At 34.6% G+C, this 23,272-nt stretch overlaps 3 protein-coding genes and 2 pseudogenes across 5 annotated transcripts; 1 reads left to right on the top strand and 4 right to left on the bottom strand.

Moving 5' to 3' along the window:
- Positions 1 to 360: 360 nt before the first annotated feature.
- Positions 361 to 2,559, bottom strand: LOC105166814 (large ribosomal subunit protein eL13z). Its single transcript, XM_011086303.3, has 5 exons — positions 2,422 to 2,559; positions 1,659 to 1,774; positions 1,391 to 1,524; positions 858 to 1,016; positions 361 to 772 (listed from the first exon to the last, which is right to left on the bottom strand). The coding sequence occupies exons 2-5, from the start codon at positions 1,765 to 1,767 to the stop codon at positions 551 to 553; spliced, it is 624 nt and encodes a 207-aa protein (XP_011084605.1). The 5' UTR covers positions 1,768 to 1,774; positions 2,422 to 2,559; the 3' UTR covers positions 361 to 550.
- A 2,409-nt stretch (positions 2,560 to 4,968) lies between these two features.
- LOC105166815 (late embryogenesis abundant protein At5g17165-like) lies at positions 4,969 to 7,963 on the bottom strand. The gene is made up of 2 exons (XM_011086304.3): positions 7,752 to 7,963; positions 4,969 to 5,459 (listed from the first exon to the last, which is right to left on the bottom strand). Exons 1-2 carry the CDS (start codon positions 7,853 to 7,855, stop codon positions 5,195 to 5,197), a joined length of 369 nt encoding a protein of 122 aa, XP_011084606.1. The 5' UTR covers positions 7,856 to 7,963; the 3' UTR covers positions 4,969 to 5,194.
- A 4,874-nt stretch (positions 7,964 to 12,837) lies between these two features.
- On the bottom strand, positions 12,838 to 15,730 carry LOC105166816 (cell division cycle 20.1, cofactor of APC complex-like; annotated as a pseudogene). Its single transcript, XR_016066361.1, has 5 exons — positions 14,911 to 15,730; positions 14,387 to 14,650; positions 14,031 to 14,300; positions 13,375 to 13,942; positions 12,838 to 13,276 (listed from the first exon to the last, which is right to left on the bottom strand). The product of XR_016066361.1 is annotated as a cell division cycle 20.1, cofactor of APC complex-like (transcript).
- Positions 15,731 to 15,847: 117 nt separating this feature from the next.
- On the top strand, positions 15,848 to 17,641 carry LOC105166817 (uncharacterized; annotated as a pseudogene). Its single transcript, XR_016066362.1, has 2 exons — positions 15,848 to 16,012; positions 16,377 to 17,641. The product of XR_016066362.1 is annotated as an uncharacterized LOC105166817 (transcript).
- Positions 17,642 to 17,764: 123 nt separating this feature from the next.
- Positions 17,765 to 22,505, bottom strand: LOC105166818 (uncharacterized). Its single transcript, XM_020695433.2, has 7 exons — positions 22,246 to 22,505; positions 21,047 to 21,137; positions 19,966 to 20,081; positions 19,302 to 19,361; positions 19,156 to 19,221; positions 17,997 to 18,184; positions 17,765 to 17,906 (listed from the first exon to the last, which is right to left on the bottom strand). Exons 1-6 carry the CDS (start codon positions 22,300 to 22,302, stop codon positions 18,002 to 18,004), a joined length of 573 nt encoding a protein of 190 aa, XP_020551092.1. The 5' UTR covers positions 22,303 to 22,505; the 3' UTR covers positions 17,765 to 17,906; positions 17,997 to 18,001.
- Between the last annotated feature and the right edge of the window lie 767 nt (positions 22,506 to 23,272).

The following is a 23,272-nucleotide window of genomic DNA, read 5'->3' as shown; positions in this document are numbered from 1 at the left end:
ATACATTTTTGAATCACCCACGTCTACGTGTTCGGCGCATCCGGCGCTTGGACAAATGGTTACGTGTTTGTTATTACAACCTCTGATTTTCTGCTAATTCTCGTTTTGAAATAATAATGGGTTATTTGCACTTTGACCCTTCTAATTATAGGTATTTTCTAAATTGAACTATTAGATTTAATGTGTTTTGATTGTTTTGAAAGAATGTTTAAATGTGTAAATGTGCCAAACATCTACATTTGAGGGTGCTAAATGCAAATTACTCCTTAATAGTCTACAAATTCTCTGATACATTTCTTTTCCCGTTAGGAAGGCCTACCGATAACAAGAAGAAAGATCAAATAAGTCTCAGCCGCAGACTAGGAAAAGTTGATTCATAGCAAATGAGGTCAAAACAAGGAAAAATTCATACATGGGGTGGAAATGTAATGTTGCTAGTGCTGATAACTAGTAGAAAATTCAGATGTTTGGTTCATAAATAAAAAAAGAAACAGCAGAAAGTCCAACAATTTGCTGTTACCAAAACTCAATATCTTTCCTTCTCACTATCTTATTTCTTTTCTTCCTTTTCGGCCTCTGCTGCCCTCTTGGCTCTAACACCAACATGGCGTTCGTTTGTCCTCTCCAGACGCAGCTTGTCATATGCCTTGAATGATTTCATGTCTTCTGTGACCTTAACTAGCTCCACAGTTGGCTTCTCACGAACAATTGGCAAGTAAGGACCTGAAACTTGCGTGGCTGTAGCCAACTCTTCTGGAGTAGAATCACCAGCCTGTTGGGAGAAAACGAGGAATCGTTGTGTTAAGTGTTACTGAAATAACAAATGGTGGAGCTTCTATCTGAAGCATCAAGGTTACCTTGAATTTGCGGACCCGTCTTGGGAAGACAACGAGCTTGGCCTTGTATGTCTTCAGCCTCTGGACATTGGTCTGGAAGCCCTCCAAGGATCGGTTTCTGCGCCTATGATCAACGGAGATGCCAATAGTTGGGGCAAGCTTCTTTGGGATGCCAGCAGCCTGGTTGACACAAATTCAACAAATATCAATATACAACACCCCACCAGTAACTGCAAGAGCAAGAACACTGCAACAAGGCCCAGTTTGAATACTCCAATCAAGCTTCTTCCAGTGGAAACTGTGTACTTATAAACATTCGTAAAGCAAAGAGCAAAAATGAGAAAAATTCTGAACTGAATTTTCTCAATTGCAGGAGGAATAGAATAACTACAACAGTCAATAGAAGTAAGCCTCAGTAGAGTGTTGACAAGACATTAACAAAAATGAGATATTTTAAACACACTTAGCCAACTTGCAAATAAATCCAATTTAAAGACGGACAACCATGTTAATAAATAATACAGGAAAGTATGGTTGGATGCAAAGTAACTAACCTTCAGTTCCTCCAGAGAAAATCCCCTACCAGCTCTGACTTTCATGTTGTACTTCAGTGTCTGCCCATGGACAACAGGGCGCAGCGGTCCAGCAGTAGGCCTGGGGAATATCTTCACAGCTTTCTTCTGTCTTGCTGAGGAAGTGATACATCAAAACAGTAGAACATGACAATTTGCAGTTGAAACAAAGATGTACAACATACAAATTTGGACGCTACTGTAACTTAATTAATTACAAAGTAAATCTACAATCAATTGAAATGATTACCAATTCTTCTCCTTGTCTTGCGAGCAGGCTGGTTAAACCAGGTCTTAACATAGTTTTGCCAGTGCTTCCTGAAGTGCCCATTAGGCACAACATTGTTGTGCTTAACCATGGTTCACCTAGAGTACAGAAGGAACGCATAAGCCTTAACTCTATTAGGACAACCAGTTAATATGAACCCAGAATCATTAGACATTAAACCAAATGCTATAAAGAAAACATTCAGAAAAACCTAAGATGAGTCACAGATGTTTGTTACACGTTTAGAAAATCAGTAGAGAACAGATGAAAAACTTGACCAAAATATACAACCGAGATTCTTTGAACAAATGATCTACGAACACTTAAATAGAGTTTACATAGAGGTAGTATGTTAAAAACCGATCACTAATCAAGCAACATTCGACGATGCAAATTAATCAGAGGATTCACAAAACGAATCAATCATTTACCAATCCTCTCAGGGTTGTCAAAACATTGCGGAGAATAAAACTTCTAATCTAAAGCAAAAGGCAGAAATTAACAAACACCGCGAGCAAGTTCCGTTAAATTGAAAAGAAATCACATTAAACCAGTTCATACATTATCTCAACTAAAAAAAGGAAATAGACAGATACAACCGTGTCAATTCCGCTAGCTTCAAGCTCAACATATTTATCACTCATACAACATCCAAATTATGAAAATCGATTCAAATAAGCTTCATTTTTAAAGGATGTATAAAATAAACTAAAAGGAGAATTCAGATCTTAGGGTTTAAACTTACGGTGGCGAAAGTGGCGAAGGTGGCGAAGGCTGCGACGGACGGGGAGAGTGGAACACTGCTTCACGGACAGAGGGTGTTTGGATTTATATACAGAAAAACCCTAGCCAATCTTTGATTTCAATTTGGGCTGAAGACAATGCAATATTCCACATGTGACGCCCAAACATTTTGGGCCTATTTGGATCTTGGAGTGGCCCAATATATATAATGGGCTCTTCCTTGAACAATGGCCTGATTTTGGACCTATTTTTTAAAGGAAAAAGACTTAGAAAAATGTCTTATCAGATTTTTCAATCTATGTGTATACTTTTTATTAAAAGAGTGTGTGGCTAAATTTATTTAAATATTTTATTAGCTCCTAAATACTATAAAATATTGTAAGAGTTTTAAGGTTTATTTTAAAGTATTTATATAAATAAAATATCAGAGCTTATAAGATATTAGAACATTTTGCATAATAAGCCCCTCATATTGTAATAATGGTTGAAAAATTCATCAAATTATTAAAATTTAAAATTATATAATTATATATCGGGAAAAAAAATCAATTATTTGAAGTGTAAAAGAGAAATACTAACAAAATTATGAGTATATTTTTATTTATTAAATGTTAATATTATAGAACTTATAAGATCAGCCAAACATCATCTAAGTGTGAGGAATTTAGAAAAACTAACTATATTACATTTAAGTAAATTTACAAAAAAAACCTTATTCTTCTTAACTTATACGTTCTCATACGCCTATAAGTGTAATTTCATCCAAATGAGTAGCTTCGACATGTAACTTGTATCATTTTCAAATTTTGTCCTTTAAATACTTTGTATAGTCATAATTTTATACCGTAATGCTATTATAATAAAATAATATATTTTATTTAATATTTTATCCTTTTACAAACACATTGTTACAATCAAATGTGTAGCTACTGCTCTCTCTCTCTCTTTGTTGGGACACATATTGAATGTGCACAAATACTACTACTAATAATTTCTTCGGGCTATGTGCACATGTATTTTTTAGGCTTGTCCCTCTGTGCATTTATACTTATACGTTACTAGCTTTCATGTGAGCATATTTAAAAAGTATCATGATGTGGGATGAGGGAAAACTCAAGTTTGTGAAAAGAAACCAACATGATGTATCTGAAGAAAGAGAAAAAAAAAAGTATATGAGAAATTTTATTAAAAGGTATGAACTGAATTAAAGAGTTTATTTAGATACTCAGAAATTGATAAATAATAGAATTATCTTTTATACTAGTATAGATATAGATGTATATTTAAATAATATATATAAATTTTTGTATTTATAATAACTTCTATTTCTCCAAAAATATAATATCAAACATATATATAAGCACAGATCTCTATTTTTAAGAATAAAACCAAGTATGCAATACATACATTGAAACACGCTCCTTTTTTTCGTTTTTCTTTCTCTATTTTTTTAAAAATAAAAATAAAAAATAAAAACAGTTAAAAGGACGTTTTAGAATAAGATTTATTGGGCCGAGTACGTGGGCCGTTCTAAGATGGTCACTTGATTTGATAGATATAATTGGGCTGTGCTTTCAACCTTTTCACAAGATAATTTTTCAATATAAAAAGGCCTTATATCCTATATCAGACCAAGTTTGATTGTTGGCTTTGGGCCTATGGACTCGGAATGAATTATACATGTTCATGCTCAATGTGAATTCGAAAATGTTGAGTATATCTAGTTTTGCCCTCTTCAGCTAATTTCATTTTAGTACAAATATTGACAGACAGATCATTCTGATTGGCTCATCGTCAGACTGAATTACCTGCAATTTGTATTGTATATTCTGTCATATTATATATATATATATATGTGTCATGTATATAAAAATTATTTTATCTATTTTATTTAGGAAAAGATTTTATATGCTGCCTGAAATATAGGTTGTATTAACCTCCCTTGTATAAAATTGCAAATTTGTATATCTTTTAAAAATCTTTATTATCTTCAATATTTGGTTCGTTTGGTCACACCAAAAAGTCCCCTTCGCTCGACCCAATGTTATCCACTCATCTTAGGTGTTGCCGTGATCTTTACCTTATCCTGCGCATGTTATGCTCATCTTTTAGCTTTGTAGTAGTCAAATCAATGCAATTTTTTCATGCAGGATTTAAGGGGAAATGAGGTGGTGAGTCATCATAGTAACTGTTGTGTGTAATATTTGGTAAGTTTAGTTGATTTTTTTACCAAGAAGTTCGAAGCCCTCCCATTAATTACAAACTTAAGTTTTGTTTTCACTTTTAGAAAGTGTTGTTACAGGTGATTGATTACTGTCTTCTAAACTATCATTTATCGAATATTATCCCAAATACTCTCTTTTACTCTCTCTCCGAGAACTCTACTTTATTCTCCCATGTACTAAGCTTGCAAAACGAGATAACCTAAAACCATCAAGTAGAAAGAATAAAAGAGAGAACGGATAATAAAAGTAACAAAGTTCTTCTTCCATACCAAAGAGGGATGGGGATAACTCCACAACCACCCATTAAGTACAACAATATCATATGGTGAAAGCATCATCGCACTACAAAGCAACTTCTCACCCAATTACACACAGAAGTGACATATAATCGCTGACACGGAATTATTTCACAGCACTTGTTTATACGGTCTTTATATATATATGTATATATATATATATATATATACGAGGCCAAACCTATGTTTTATACTCACGCTAAGATCTTATTTTATAGTAGGTATAGGGCGCGAAGGTGCTTGTTTCTACAGCTCAAGGTTGGACAGGCTTGTCCAAGTCCTCTAGGGGGCGGAAGAAGGCTTTTTGGTCCAACACTGAATCTGCACTAGCGCTTACACGTAAACCACGGTCCCCAACAAAAGACGGTTTGTGGTCCGTTGCAGGGCCAAACACCCCGGTCTGAGGGTGAGGAGCCCAGTATTGGTCAGGTTGGGGTGGGATTACATCGTCAGGGACCACGGTCGGGCGGACATGCTCCTCCAGGTTCTTGTCGTAGACTGAAACATGCACACCCCTCCTGAAAAAGATATATATGTGGATCAATTAGCAGCAATATTTTGATTGTGACGAGAAGAATATGCTTAAATTACGAGAACAAGAAACATAAACATGATTTGTTAATTAGGTGTAATCTATAAAGAATTGTGCTAGTTGATCATATGGGATAGCAAGAAGTTGTTTCACCATATAAAAAGGTTTGAGTAGGAAAATAAATGAGCATGTTCCAGAATGCGTCCCACCATACTCATTCCCCACTCCTCTGTTGGACTATAGTATATATAATTATATAGTGTGTATATTATATAATACATATATATATATATATAGTCAATACGAGACAATTGGAATAGAAATGTTGACAGCAGGTGCATATATTAAGTAGGTAGTTATCGCATGATTAGAGGACGTTTAGCGCCAACCAAAGTGGGCTAATTAATAGTCACCATGATAAATAAACAAGACGATACAGCTAGCCAACCACTCACCTTCATCAAATCGATAAAAAAAATAAACATAATGCCTCCATATTTTCCATGCACAGGCAGCCAACCAACTAATTAAATACAAAATCTATTAGTGGAATTCTACGGCCTAGTTCAGTTTGATCAAACTAAGATCAACTTATTGCTCAATTCTTTTTTTCTTTTCATTTTTTAATATATATAAGGGTGGTGTGGGGGAAATGTGGGTTAGAACCCAAGATCTTACAACCTACAACTTGTGCAGTACCAAATGCAAGCTAATCACGACTTTCAACAGCCACTTGATAGTTCCCATAAAGCCAAATGGAAACGTTAGAAAGAGAAAAACAAGATTGAACCGTAATGTGAAGGCTGCGTTTAAAAGCTTAAGTGATACAGGAGACATTTCAAAACTATTTCAAGAGAATATATCACATGCCATTCAATTATCTGAATGCATCAAATCTTACTGCGTATTCATATTTTCCTATTTTTCTATTTAGTTCTTTTTAAAGAAAGTTGTTAAATTTCCACCTCAGTGATAAATATAATTGATGTACAACAAAATAGTAAGTAGCACGCAACCGTGAAGAAATGGCACAACAACCCCCGCACGTCGCAACAAACTCCAACCAAAGAAAGTGATATGCATCCCACCATTAATGAATGGACCCAACCCCAATCATAGATCATAATGTTCCACAAAAAGGTAAAAACTCCAACCCCACATATTACGTGCTGGAGGCTTTTCATTTTTCTAGATGCGGACCACATGTCACAACTAATTTATCTTTCCCTATCTTAACCAATAGCTTTTTGAGCAATCTAGCCGTTTTTTGTATAAAAATTTTGGATAGGAACAAGCATCTGATCTCTGGTAATACCCTTATTTAAGATTTCTACTGATTAATCAAAGGTGCTAATCAATCCCATTCTTATCATCGTACCAGGAAAGAAAATTGGGAAACTTTTCGTTCTCTTAAAATCTAGCTATTAATATACCAGGAAGTTGTCCATATTGATCAGTTTACAAAACTTAAATAAGTGGGGATATGAATACCCACATAAAGAGGAATGGCAAATTAAAAGGTGTAAGAAGAAATCAATTAATGGAAAATATTAATTATTTTGGGACTGTGAACTCCTCGCTTGGGCTGGAGATTAAACAGCACAGATTTACGAGCTGTCCTTATCTAAACTAACCTACCAAGTAGGGAGAGGATTATTTTAATCCGAGACACGTATATTTTACAAGCGATAATACCAATAAACATCATCCAGTCAGCAGATTTGGACTTTACACACAGTAAAATAAGAATTAGTAGTAAATGGAAATGGAGAAATCGAGATTCAAACAGGCAACCAAAATTTTTTTACCTGGTTGGAATTTAAAAATAAAAATCCTGGACAAAATCCACATTAATCCTCTAACAAATAACAAGTTTATCTATCATAAAAAAATCCAGAAATGATTAAAACAAAGCTTGATCTCAAAAACTGAATAATTGCTTAGTTCAAAAGATCACCAAACTCACATCATCAAAGACACAAAGGGAACATATAAACCATTGATCGTCTGCACCAAATAGCTACTATTGCTTGCAAACAGTTCAAGTTTCTGAAAACAGTCAACTGTTTCGAATTTCAACCATCCAGCTCGCAAATACTCTTGTGCTTTACACACCAACTATAAACATCGATACTGACAGAAAAAAATCCGTCCGCAATAACTAGTCGGCGTTTCTGGCACCTCGGGTTCAGAACTTCCAGAATACGCATACATGAAAAAGCCATTCCTAAATAGGTACAAACACATATGCACACAATATACACACACACGCAAATACCTGAGAGAGAATGAAGGAATGAGGACAGAATCACGAGAACGGATCTGGCTCACAAATCGCTTTCCGAAGCTCGCCAGTCCACGGCTCTGCAAATTAGCTGCCATACAAGTAACAACACTCTTTTTTTTCCTCTGGGAGAAAAAGTAAGTACTGGAGAATTCCTGAAGAATGAAGAGAAAGCAATATCTATGGAAATGCAGGGGGAAGAGCCCCTTTTTATAGTGAAATGGGACGAGGTGACTTTCTGCGTGACTCTGTGTACTGTGTGCTCCCTTTCTTTTATTTTTTTTCAATTTTGCATAACACTACACCCAAACGAGACTTTATCCCTCTTTGTTTGCTTGCCCTGGTCCGCACCTACCCCGTACCACGGACTACATTTTGGACCGTCTTTTGACGGCAACCGTCAGTAGTTAACGGAGTTGGAAAAGGTACTGTTTGGATGATTGAAAGTTGACTTCAACTTGCTTTGAGTAGTGTGAGCTATTTTCACAAACTATTTTGGATTAGTATTTCCTTTTTCAACCATAAGAAAACAACAAAAGTATGAAATATTCTTGTCAAATTAAGTCTGGTCGAAATTAAATCAATTATAAAGTAAATATAATATACTTATCATATAATTGATAATTTTTTATGAGTTGTACACCAATTACACTATTAGCAATGCACTTGCTATATAATTGATTTAAATTCAATTAAAACTAACCTACGTTAAAATCTTCCCAATAGTATTTGTCTGGTTAAAAAATAAATTTAAAATTTATTATCATAATTCGATTTTTTTCTATATTCATGTCAACAAACAATTAATAATTAGTATTTTCTTTTAATTAACCCTGTGGGAAAATTTTAGACTACACTTGAATAGAACAATCTTATAGTAAATGAATTTGAAATTCATCAATATTTCAGATTAAATTTCATCAGTATTTAATAAAGTATAGTTTAAAATAAGAATCAAAATATACGATTTTTTTTCTTACTTGAATCATCTAAACAAATTTATATAATGTGCTATTAATAATTTTAAATTTTTATTTTCAAATATATCAATCCAAACACGATGTTAATTTGTATCAATTTTAGAATATTGTTCAGGTCGACTCACCTCACACGATGATGGAAACAAATAATTAGAAAGGGAAGCTTAAATGCTTAAATTTGCTCTAATCAAGTTTAATTAAAGGTATATTTTAGTATAAAATATTAATTAAAATTACATAAATTTATTAATAAAATTAAATTTGATTTAAACTTGAATATATACATATATACATCATAAAATCTTGATCAATAGAGTTAAATTGGATTAAGATCTGTTAATATATTAATCGTAACAGTTTGAGCTTTTAAATGAATTAATAATTTAATATTATATTAAAATCAGATCGAATGAGAGGTTTAATGACTGCATCTCATTCCATTCATTTATAAAAAGAAAAAAAAAATTCACATGCAACATTTCTACACGATGAAGGTGTATTATGCTCTTAATATTAAATTTAATATTTTAATTTTTTAAATGATACGATCATTTAAAATATATATACATATATATTGGCTGGATTGTTAAGTTCTTACAATAAAAAAGAAAATGAAAAAAATTAGGTGGTATGGTTAGGGAATATTTTAAATAAAATATTGCATAGTTTTGAAATTATTTGATTTATTTTTCAAGTATATATAATATTATAATGTATGCTAATTTAGTTGTTGGTGTCAAAATCCACGTATTTTGTGTCAGGGTCAAGTATTGAATGCGAAATCCATGTGAAAGTCATGGTATAATACGTGGATGCCGTAACGCCGTTAACCGTCCACTCACCCCTGACCCCACCAGTATTTACTTTTATTGCAAAGCAATGACCTACCAGACCGGTTGCATTTGATGAGCGTTTAATTGACGATCTTGTCCCTGCCAATAGGAGTAATTTACCAAATATCAGAAAGGAACAAAATCTAGAGACGTCTCTCAAGCTGACACGTGTCCCTTGTTTTATTTTCTTCCCACGCAGAGTACGCGGAGTTAAACAGTGCGAATAACCAAAGCAGCTTGCGCGAGGCCTCAGCGAGTCTTATCGTGGTCCACCTATTGGAAACGAGATCTGGGGTATCTGATCCCGACACGTGGCGTCTGAAAGGTACCAATTAAGTACAAGAGAATATTCCGTAGGATATTACTTTTTGATTGGATAAATACCTTAGAACTGATTTTCAAGACAGAGAAAATTGTAGAGTCAATTCGACAAAAGATTGAGAAAATAAAAAGTGAGAAGGTTTCACATATTTGGATTCGAGTACGTAGGTATTTAATTTTCTTAATTTTATAGCAGTTTGTACTTATGTTGCGCGTTTATGATCGTTTGTTAGCTTCTAATGTCTTTTTGTCTTTTTTATGTAAATTATATGGAGATTTTATAAAATTTATTGTGATTACAAATACCCTTTTATTATTTGAGAAATTACAAATAATCTCTTGATGTGGTCGAGAATTTTTTGTTAAATGATAAGATCGAGAATTTTACCACGACGCAATTGCACACCAGGTGAAATGCAATTTTCGTAAAAAGTATTATTCTCAAGAAAAAAAAAGGTCTCAATCAATGAATAGTGTCCATTAAAAAATTAATATTTTTGTATTTGAAGTAGTGTTAAAAATTATATGGTGCGGTGGGTTGTATATGTTTAGTGTATGTCTCATATATATTAAATTACTTTTTTGCCCTTACAAGTTAATAATTTTTATAATGTACATCATCTCTAATATGTGATATAATTATGTCACGCTTGTACGGGATGAAATTGTCAACTCCATTCTTGCTAGAATTTTAATTTCTTAAAAATAACATTTAATTTTTTATTTTATTTTAGATGGACTATTATTAAAGAATGTAAAAATTTGATGTTGGACAGAAGTTATTTTCAACAAAATATAAAGTTATAATTCAAAGTACAATAGAATAGATGTTGTACAATTCAATATAATATAAGGATGAAACTCTAACAAAAGTTAATGGTATGGGTAAATTGCTGGATTAATGTTATTACTAGGGGAGAGCTGTCAGACAATAAAAAGGTATTTATATCAAATCTCAAGAGAACGCGGTGCAATTCACCCTATTTTTTAAAAAAAATTATTAACATATATAACCACTCTTCGATATGTTGATGTATTTCATGATGTAATCTATTGTTTTTATTAAGAGAGAGAATACTTAGTATTAATTACAGGGTTTATTGGGGTCTGATTCAATTAATTAAATATAAAATAATATCGAATCTTCAATTTCTATTTTAATATAATTTAATTAAAATTCATATGAACAAGAATGTGAAACTAAAATTTTAAATTGAATTAAAAAATTAAAACAAAATTTGAATAATAGGTTATTATTAGACTCTAACTCAGTTAGCCGTGCCTTCCAAGAGTAGTTAATGGAGTAGTAAGAGGTAATAGTTCATCTTCAGCCTAGCTAATAAATCATGCTTGAATTTTTCATAGATAAGATAGGTTCTATGACAATATCTCTTTCACATAAATAATGTGGAAGGTTGGCAACAATTAGGTCCAGCTGTTGATTTTTTTTTAAAATGGTAATTACATATTATTATCTTAAATAAATTCGACAATACGTAGATTCTATTCATATATTAATATAATTGAGAAAAATAATATAAAAGAATAATTATATTTATATCTCCTGATTTATTGTTTGTTAACAGAAACGGCCTGCTTTTAGGATAAGTAGATTAATACTATGGAACGAAGAACTTGAACACATGATGTTACTAATATTGTAATGTTTTCAAGTGTATAATCTACTTTTATACACAAACTTGCATAAGCTCACAAGAAATATCAACATCACCTTACATAACTTATGCTTTGTTTTTGGAAAATTATACACCCCCATAAAATGTTAACACTACCTTTGATTTGACTGTTGTGAGTGATTTTTTTAGTTATGCAAAATGTAGAGGTGGTTTATGTGATAGACCATAGATCAGGGGTGTAAATGTAATATTTTTAAAGTAAATTATAAAAGAGAAATAATGTAGGGATGAGAAATATTCATATGGTGGAACTCAAACTCGTGATCGTAAATTTATTCATAGGGTATCAATTTTAACCATTAAACTGAGATATCATTTATCATCGAGTCATGAAAAATTATAAAAGGGAAATAATGTAGTGATGAGAAATATTCATATGGTGGAACTCAAACTCGTGATCGTAAATTTATTCATAGGGTATCAATTTTAACCATTAAACTGAGATATCATTTATCATCGAGTCATGAAAAATTATAAAAGGGAAATAATGTAGTGATGAGAAAGTTGACAAAAATACAACATTTCTTGCCAACTAGTTTAAATGAGTTTTTTTGACTTTAAGAAATGCTGCTATGTGGCATGGACCATGACATAGATTGCTAGAGTACTGCGTACGCCTTCAAATATGTGAATTGAATCACCTTTCTTGTTTTAATTATTATAAGAAATGTATTGGATGCCATAGAACACATTTATAGATGATAATTTGGTTATACACATTTCATGTTAACCTTCAAGAAAGGATGGCATGAATCAGAAGGTCAATTTTTCCTATGTTTAACAGTTTGAAGTGACAAAATTGTTGTTTTTCAAATTTGTTTCGACCTAAGTGTGAATTTAAAAAATGTATTTGAATTTTTTTTTAAATCTAATTACAACAGAATCAAAAAATTATACAACTCGATCATTTTTATACATATAGCTCGTTGAAAGGTTAAAGTATATTAAATTTTTTTGCATATTCTCAAACTTCACCTCTTAATCAAAAACTACTTGTCAGAAATATATTATGTAGGATGGTACAAGGACTTCACTTGACCTGATACTTAATTCAAATTCCAGATCAAAGTTAATGTGTGCAAGAGGGATCGGTTTGATTTTGATAGACAGAGTTCGACACTCGGTGATTAGGGACGACCGTTGAACAACATTTGGGTAAAGTCCGAGATCTGGTATTGAACAGCAACCAAAGAACAAGTCCACAACATGGAGGTAAAAGAAAGACTTGAGATCTTCAAAGAAGATAAACTAAATGAAAATAAGAAAGAATTGAATACAGTTGGTTGAAATGTTCTGCTTATGAACTAAGAGTATACAAGTTCAGCAAATATTTCTCACGATGTGTGACTAGCCAACAGAATTTGTACAGAGTCTACACTTTTATGTACAATGCAATTTAGAAATATTCCAACTTTACAGGCAAAAAGGGCAAATATCTGGTCACGATGCACTCTGGTAGTCTGGTTAGTAGCATGTGAGAGGATAAAAATTCTAAGAGATAGAAAAGGCTTCTATGACTCATCATTCTAATACTTGTTACTGTCAATTATCTGATGCGGTTCAAGTGAGCAAATGGTACTGAACTTGTCTTTGCTGCAGGCTTAGCAGCCACTTCGGGTGTCCCAAAAACATTCCAAAATCTGAGTCTCATCCCCTGCTGCAGATGCAATTGTGCATCCATCTGGGCTCTGAAGAACGTACATAATGACAACACAAGGAAATTGGATTAAGTTTGTTATAGATCAACCACCAAAATATGATTTGATACACATGATATAATCAGTACCTGAGACATGAAAAGAACTCGTGATGTATGACCAGTGAGCTCTGCTATCTTCACCATTGAAGGGTATTTCCAGAGAGTGAGCTGATTCTGAGTAAAACCGTGAGAGCTAAGCAGTTCACGTTCATTTTTGTTCCACAGAAGGGCACAAACCTGTGAGCCTGTGTCTACTGAGTTCAAGCATGCACCGGTATGTGTGTTCCAGAACTTTATGCACCTGTCTCCTCCACCTCCACCAGAAGCCAATAAGTTACCCTGGAAAGGACACCATGCAAGTGCTTTAACAGCAGCTGTATGCCCCTCAAGCCTGTGAAGCCACTGTGTCGGGGTATTCGATGAGGCCATGGATCTGTCCCATATGTGGAGGAGATTATCATTTCCACCACTAGCTAATTGCTGGCCAGATGCTGACCATTTAAGGCCACAAACTTCTTGATGATGTCCCTGATAATTTTCGACAATGTGTGCTCTCACTCTGACATCATTATTAATGATCTGACCGTCCATCCCTCCGGTTGTCAAAATGTGATTGTTCAACACGTGACCTATGACCTCCTCTCGAAGTTCTCAGCTGCAACACAAGTATGTAGTAGGGTGAAAATTTGATCAACTTTAAGATAACAGAAAACAATTGACAAGATGAAGTATAAAGTGCTAACCAATCTATTAGCTGTGGAATCCCATAGCTGAACCTCAGAGTTGTTGAGACCAACAGCAATATGCCTTCCATCAGGAGCCCGTTTGACACTAGTCACTGGACCATTTTCTTCATCAACAGTAACAAGTTCTGAGGTAGTTCCTTCAGAAGCATCCCACAAATATACTGTGTGTCCAAGGGCAATGGAAAGAACATTGCTGCTGCCCCAATCTAGTAAATTCAAATAGTAATCATCCACAAGATCAGGGGCATCTAGTGTCCTTTCAGAAGTCTGCATGAACATATTCAAATGAGTCAAGAATTTAGCAAATACTGCAATTGAGCTCAACACAAAACGTATTCGTACTTAGCACCAACCTGGGGGATGTGCGGAAGGGGTTTGGCGGATTTGACTTGGTGAGCAGCTGATGAGAACTCATTTGGAATGGCCTCCACTGGGGTCGGTGGCTTGTTCTTAAAAGCCAAAATCCGGGTCCTGTTCATGTTGAAGGTTTCCGCAAGCTGCTTCCTATATGGAGAAAATTCCACAGCTGGATTTTCCTTACCTTTCTTCCCATCTGTAAGCATGTTATGTGCATAGTCGAAATCCATTGCCGATCTGTTTGGTATGAGCCGATCCAACTATGGACCAGGCAGAGTATATAAATGTTGTTGAGTTCTTTCATATAGAATCATACAATCAACAAGCAAATTTAACACTAGAGTCCATATTTGGAATCTCAGGGTAATCAGTAATGTCTAACTCCAGATATTAATATGAAGCAGATTCAAGATCAACTATTTAAACATACTGAAAAATCCGAGAGCCCAAATTGTTTTAACAACTAAAAAATCACCCACGTCCTGGAAATTAACACAATATAGCTTAAGCAATAACATACGTTTTCCCGCGAATTTCTTCTTTGGAGTAATTGTTCTTGAAACGGGCATCGTTTAGTCTTGTTCGATGATGCAGATGAGTTTATCGCTCCTGTTTCCATACGTTAGTAGAAGAAAAAAAAAGCAAAAAGAACCAAAACAATGTATGTACGTATATTTTTGGTGTGTGTGAGCGTTTCCTACAAACAGACAGAAATCAAAAGCGCTGCAAAAACAAAAACAAAACAGTGAAACAGAAGCCTGCAAAAATAAGTAATCAGTATAGAACAGTTGAAGATTGAATTTAATTGAAGTAAGCACATAAAATAGAACAAGTAACACTAAGACGAATAAACTAGAGAGAGAGACGTCGCGTGTAAGAAGATCGGAGATGATTGGGTTGCTGACTGATTGATGGAAAATCGGTCGAATTGAGGGGTTTAGATACGAATTCAATTTCCTGATGCTTCTGGCGACGAGTGTGTGTGTGTGACTTGCAGCGGCAACATTCCCAGGAAGAGAGCCGTTGTTCAACTTTCTGATTCTTCTGGCGACGAGTGTGTGTGTGATTTGCAACGGTAACATTCCCAGGAAAGAGCCGTTGGGATGCAAATTTCAAAAGCCCAACGGTAACATTCCTAGGAAGAGAGCCGTTGTTCAATTTCCTGATGCTTCTGGCGACGAGTGTGTGTGATTTGCAACAGTAACATTCCCAGGAAAGAGCCGTTGGGATGCAAATTTCAAAGCCCAACGGTAACATTCCCAGGAAGAGAGCCGTTGTTCAATTTCATGATGCTTCCGGCGATGAGTGTGTGTGTGATTTGCAACGGTAACATTCCCAGGAAAGAGCCGTTGCGATGCAAATTTCAAAAGCCCAACGGTCATATTTTGTGTGGGTATCTATATATATATGGTCCTTCCACTTCGCCTCGCCCTCGCCCTCGCCCCCGCCCCCGCCCCCGCCCCCGCCCCCGCCCCCGCCCCAAACAAGAAGTCCCCAATTCCAGAGCAATGGAATTCCAGAGACTTACAAGGAGAGAATTGCAAGCTCTCTGCAAGAAGAACAAAATTCCTGCAAACATGACCAATGCTGCTATGGCCGACGCTCTGAAAGCTCTCCAGCTCGTAAGTTTATGTTCAAATTTTGAGAGCGCTCAGTTTCTTGTTTTCCTGTTTGATTTTTCTTGTATTTTGTAATATAATCTTGTCCTAAGGATTTGTTCCGGATTTTCCAGTGCAGGTTTCTGGGCTTTAACTGCTTAACTTGATCTGATTAAATCAATCTTTTAACTGGCTTGAAATTATATCTGGAATTATGTTTATTTTTCTGAAAATTTTGTTTGATTTTATACATGGACGGATTCAGGGTTTTACACTCTTACTTAAATGTTGTCTTCTGTCTCTGTTACTGCTCTGTTTTTTTTTAATATTTTTTTCACTTTGTATTATTCCTTATTTTGAGAAAATTATTTTGATTTGTGATTGGCAGGTTGAAGGAATTGAAGAATTGACGCAGGTGTCTCAATCTTAAACTGCACAATCATCAACAGAATCACCAGTGAGATGCGAGGTAACGTCTCCCAATGTGGCTCCAACTGGTGGCAGAAGCACACGCCGGAGAAATGTTGCAAAAGAAGAGCCTGAGTCTGTGAAGCCAATGACTAGGACTCGGCGTACGGCTTGCAAGACCCTAGTTAAAGATGCTGATGAATCAAAGGCTGATGTAACCGAAACTCCAGTATTGGTGGCGCAAACTAATAGAAAGAAGAGTCAGATGGCCTCGGCCTGTTGGAAAATGGATTCCCAGTTGATGGAATGTGTAGAGGAGGAAAAGAAAGATGTTCCAATGACTCCTGCTCCAATGGGAGTTACTAGCCAAGAAGAAGGGTGAAGGAAGAGAGTGCGGTTCAGAAAGTGTATAGCACACGACGGTCAGTTAGGTTGGCGTAGAAGAATGTGGAGAAGTTGAATGTGGCGGAAAATGAAGGGTCTGAGCTTTTCAAGAAGGAATTGCTTACTAAAGATGCTGGTGAAGACGAGGATATGACTTTGAAAGAAGGCCCGAATGATTCTAATTAAGTATCAGGAATTTACTGGTATCTGTTCTATATATAACAATTCTTGTGCAGGATCTCATGATGTTTGTACATCTGAGATTGAAGTTACAGTTGAAAACACGGAAGAACTGAATAGTGAGAAAGAGATAGGACCTCAAGACAAGGCAGCTGACTTTGTTGAAACTGTTGTTCTTGAAAGTAAAGGTAATATGAAATTAGTAAGTTTCTTGAAACTGATGTTTTATTAAGTTGAAATTCACCATGCAAGCTTGTCTGGACATGAAATTAGTTCAGCAGAAATTTCCATCAGCAAACTCCGGAAGTTGTGCTTAGGTCAATCTTGAGTAAGGATGGCGGATAAGTTGCTACTACAACTCTCAAGATAAACCCACTCAATACTTGAAATTTTGACAGGCAGAGAGATATTTCCAAGGAATGAATCATCCGCGCGCAAGGATGTTGAAGGTTGTTCATCTTGATCATATAACAGGAGCTGCTGAACAGAGCAAGGAAGCAGGAAGAAAGGAAGAAGAAAGAAGCCTCAGTCGCATTTTTCCTCTACACGTTTTAGTTTAAAACACGGTTCTATTAATTGTTGTATTTCTTGTTCTGTTTATAAAAGAAGAAGAGAGCCTTCTTCTTCAATGTACGTTTTAAAAGCCAAAGTAATATACAAAAGTTTGGTTGCCATATTTAACTCTGAATCTTTCTTCAAGTTCTGCAAATTTACATATCATTTTTCAATGTTTCCGCTGTGCACCATTTTTCAAAGGAGAATGAAGATGCTATTAATTCCTAACTACTCAAATTGTTTCCTGTGTTAAATCGAACAGTCATTTGATGACTTTCAGTAAGCATTTAATAGACTGCACAAGATCCAGTTACAACCCAAAAAAAGGGGAAATATTTTTCACAACTCAGAGGCTTTTCCAATTTACAGATTGATCAGTTATGGTGCTGACCTGCAGCAAACAGCATTGCATAACATTTTACTATAACTACATGCTTGTTAATTCTGGGGAGTTGTAAGACAAGTTGAGCTTCGATCTTACTAGAATTAAGGGCCAATAGAAGAAAATCCAGCCGCTTTGTGCTCCTTCAAAGTGCTTGACAACCAGTCCAACCCCTCATACAAGCCATCCCCTCTGGTAGCAGATGATCCTTGTATATGCCATTTCCTATTTCTGAGGTCATACAAGCCAAGGCCTTGGCATACTTCTGCTGGAGTCATTGCACCTCTCTGAACAGAAAATCAGAGTTTTCACAAAGAAATAGAACATTATTCCAGGGAAATAATATGCTAATGTGCATGACATCATAACTGCACAGTTTGACCAGCAAGAGACAGGCAGACCTGGCAATTGTTTACGTGGTCAGAGTATGCACTTAGACCCCCTTTGAAAATCCGAAATTACACTTTTCCTAAAATAAAGTTCGATAATTACATTTAGACCCCTCCAAAAATTCACATGTGCCTTCATTTCGTTAGGGTTTGGACGAAAAATGCTAACATTAGCAAAAGAATTACATAATTTTCCAATTTGACCCCTCATTTAACATCCTCATATAATAATTTTATACTTATAAGGATGAAAATATAATGATATTAACCTCACTCCATTTATATATATTATATTTATCTACTTCTAAGTATAAAAATGAGAATGTTAAACGAGGAATAAAAATAAAAAATTATGTAATTTTTTTTTTATGTCAGCAATTTTCGTCCAACCCTTAATGGAAGGAGGTCAATTGTAAATGGAGAATTTTTATGGGAATGTGTTATTTTGAAACTTCTTTGGGGGTAAGTGTAATTTCACATTTTTAGAAGAAGTCTAAGTGTAATAAATCATATTTCCCTACCTCATTAGCTAGAAGAGTGTACTAACTTAAAAGCACCAAAGAGAATTCAGTCTTTCCATTCTACTCTTTAGCATAATAGCACCTCAAAATTGTCCCGTCATTGGTCAACCTTATCTAGACGACCTTAGTCCTAGTCTAGGCACAGTTTCTCACCACCAGACTTAATTTATCCAAATTGTTCAGGAATGCAGTTCAAAGTCACTACAGCAGAACCAGATGAGTTGAGTACCCAAAAAAGTGCAGCAATCTATAGATATAAATCCAGTCCAACCTCAACTGAAGGTTCCTACCCTACATTTCCATCCCTAGATATAAATTTTGAGTTAAGGAAAGCATCAGTATACATACCATGTCTTGTTTGTTTGCAAAGACCAATATAACAGCATTATGCATGAATGGGTCTCTGATGATGGACTGGGAAAAGAATAAATAAGTTAAAACAACAGAACTGGAGAATCTGAGGCATGAAAACATCAATCTTTCATGAATAAGACCTGAAACTCTTCCTTTGCCTTCCCAATCCTATCTCGATCCAGCGAGTCCACAACATAGATCTGCATAACAGCATAAGATAAGACAATTAAAGTGCAAAAGTGGAAATGATCCCGTCCCACTTTTTCTTGAGACAGTAAAAAGAATATCTCAAAACAAAGAACCATCTACAAGCTAGCCCTCTGCACTCCAAACATCTTCACTTCCATGTCAACCTTTACAAATAAAATTCCAAATTCATGAAATAGAAAACTGTTTAAAGATCCTTACATAAGGAATAAGAAATTCCAATAGTCCAACTGTTCCTTAGACATAAAACATTTATTTTCTTCTCATACCATCAGAACAAAACAAGTAAAACATGTTTATTTTTCTCCATCAACAAGTGCTGGTACTGGCCAGCACAACAAGGAATGGATGGCAATTCAGTTGTGTTTGGGGGCGCTAAGTCACTGCATGGTTATGCTTTCGATAAACTTTTCATGTGGGGAGATATATTGGCAGTCAACAGCAACCATCAACTTTCTCAACTAGAGGAATATATTTGGGATCAAATTTGCAATTGTTGGGGAACTTATGCCATGGGGAAATGTAATCCTACCGAAAACAAATATCACAATGCCAAACTCATAAATAGAATTATAAAGCTAATTCAACAAATCTTACCAGCCCATCAGTATTAGTGAAGTAATGTCTCCATAAGGGTCTTAATTTCTCTTGTCCGCCCACATCCCACACTGTAAAGATCACGTTTTTATATTGAACTTTCTCTACATTGAAACCTGCATGACAGCAATAAGTTCAATTTTGACAAAAGTATGTTTATTCCTCAGTCACAGAACTCAGTTGCAGAACTTACAGCTTGAGGATGGAGAAGAAGCTGCAATTCAGCTAAGGCATAAAGAAATCGCTACTTGCAGACTTATTAGCACTAACGTCTTAGTGTAAAGAACACGCCTTTATTAGTGGCCCTCTTCCTGCGTTTTTTATTTCATGTATTTGTAAACGTTCTTTAGGCTTCACACGCTTCTGTTAGTCATTAACACTTCTCTTACTAGCCGTTGTAAGAGTGGTTATGAGTAACCACTTTTTATTTCTTCTTGCTGTATATATATACAGCAACACTGTATATGTTCTTAAGAGATATTGAATAAGAATGAAAGTTGTATTGTGTGATTCAATCTTCTTGACAAATTTGCATGTATACCACCAACTCACTCATTACTTCACAATATACGGCATCTTGCATGTTCAATCCATGACTCCCAAGCAGAGGCATTTTTCAGTCTAGCAATCCAAATCCAACAGCCAATAATGTGTAACAATTATGATCAGTAAATCACCATGAAAGATGCCTCGTGAAGAAAAGTATAAAACAACCCTGATATGAACAAGTTAATAGACTTCTGGGAGATGAAAAAGGATGTTATTCACCCCAACCAAACCAATATTTCAACCATAATGTCACTGTTTGCCAATAGTTTTGATACCACTATCTCATTCAAGTCCAGAAACATATTGAATGTTCAGGATAGATACTACTTACCAAGAAGACAGAACGAGAAAGCAAGAACTTGACAGACAACACAATAAAATCATATGTAAAAGTACACATGTAACTTGGAACAGCCTAACTGGTATTCCAGTGAACAGAAACAAATAACTCTTCTCATCAGAGATTATAGCCATTTGAAAGCTGTCAAAACAATGAAACCTCAAAGGAGAACTTTAGAAATAAAAAACCAACCAATGGTAGGAACTGTTGATAAAACCTCTCCAATGTGAAGCTTATACAGTATTGTAGTCTTGCCAGCTGCATCCAGCCCAAGCATCACAACCTAAACCAATTAAATATGAATGAGGAAGAAATACACAGACAAAACTAGCACAGCAGCACAACAGCAAACACAAAGTAATAAAGACCACAACTAAAAAATGATGATGAATATGATGATAGTTGAGCACGCACAAGCCAGTAACTTCAATGTAAATAGAACCGGAAATAGTTATAATTTATGATTGCCAACTCTAATGACTGAAAGTACAGTTGTTGCGATTTCAAAACGGCCCTTGCCAATTCAAGAAGATGGGGCAAGATCTACTACTCTCGAAATTAAACATGTGCCAGCAAAATATTAAACAATGCAGAAATATATCGACCCCATTCAATGACATTATGCGCACAAATATATGAGAATGTCACACTATCTCGAATAATATAGTGATAATGAACCCTAAATTTCTTCTTCAAAAATTTCTTTATGATATGATTTACTGGGTATGCTATTGTGTATAGAATTACTATACATAGGAATAATTTTCAGTGAAGTCTTTGCTAGTACAGATTTATGCTACAAAATAACGTTTTACCTTTTGATGTTTGATCTCATAAAAGCTTTTACATTTTACGAATGAGCATGAATTTGTGTCATCTTTGATAGAGTTCTACTAATAATTGTAGAACTTCTTGAGCATTCTATAATGTATTCATTCATACACAACTCTGGAGCACACCTACATTAACTCATTGCGCATGCAGGTTAGGAAATTGAAATCAAACACCATCGTTTTCAGCTAAATCAGCAAAGACATACTGTTAGAAAGAAGCAATACATCCAGACTATGTAATTATCAAGTCAGGAACGAAAAGGTTTGGAATTAAACGGCCAAAAATCTCGCAATATCCAGTTTCATAAACCGAACATGCAAATCAATGAATGACCACTCGTAACCTAAACGATCAAACTATGAAGCACAGGACACGCTTCAAAAGCTAGAATCCCTGCTCATCAAACTAACTTCATTTCAGAAAAGGAACATACTTCAAGCACCCAACTAGAAATCAACAGTCTGCAGACCATCAGTGACACAAAATCAATCTAAGACATCAAACTGCAGATCAAAAAGAAAAGAGAAAAATGCGTCCGCGTCTTGGCCACTACGTACCCGCATCTCAGAGTTGCCGAAGAAAGCATCGAAAAGTTTGCGAAAAGCTTGTCCCATTCCTCGTCTTCTCCTTTCCTTGCTTCTTCTATCCCCTCAACGCCGACACAAATTGAGGAGAAAACTCAACGATCGGAGAAGGAGAGAGCTTCGGGAATAGAAAACTCAGACGGACTTGAAAGTTGAAGTGCGTGGGATTGAATGGAATTTAGAAAGAAGAAATGTATGTTAGAGAGAGAGAGAGAGATTCGTCGAGGGCAAAAAGGGTACCATGTTTTCCGTTTTCCTGTCCGGAAATTCCTTTTTCTTTTTTCTTTTTCTTTTTCTTTTGTTTCCCCTCCCTTTGTAAAGTTGTATTTTTAGTTTGATTTTTGGCGGTTTTTACAATTTGATAAATCCATCGAATTAAATTTTAATTTGGTATTTGTTTTTATTTTTCTGAAAATTTGATAGTCGATGCCATTGATTTTAATATCAGTTCATAGAATAGTATCGAATATCGAAATATTATTTTTTATTTAATTTTCATATACATATGTTTATATCTTAATATTTTCGTCATTTTACTCATTAAAAATTAAATCACTAAATAAGAAGTGTAATTATTATTTTAAATTTTTTATTTTTCTGTATATTTTCAAAAAAAATAATTTATCGAATATAAAAAGAAACAATCAATCATTACAAAAAACGAAAAACTAATTCAATTCGGTAATATTTTGACATCTTGGATTTTTGTTATTTTGATTCAATTTTATAGAATTAGCGCCCATAATTTCTAATCTATACATATATACCTAAAAAGCATTTTATTGGTGCTTTTATTTGTTAGTATGTTAATTTTTTTAAAATTGAATAATTAATTTTCAAGTCATCATGATTTTTCATAACTATCTTTTGGTTTTTTTTCTTTCTCATTCTTTTTTATATATATAGGTGAATTTTAACTATATAAAAAAATAAATAATATAAGTTTAAAAAATATTTTATAAAAAATATTACAAATATATAACACTTACTAATAATTATT

Source organism: Sesamum indicum, linkage group LG7 (genome assembly GCF_026168435.1).
Source record: "Sesamum indicum cultivar Baizhima isolate 11 linkage group LG7, ASM2616843v1, whole genome shotgun sequence".
Classification (NCBI taxonomy): Eukaryota; Viridiplantae; Streptophyta; class Magnoliopsida; order Lamiales; family Pedaliaceae; genus Sesamum; species Sesamum indicum.
The sequence above is the reverse complement of the archived record's forward strand: the minus strand, read 5'-3'. Positions and strand labels throughout refer to the sequence as shown.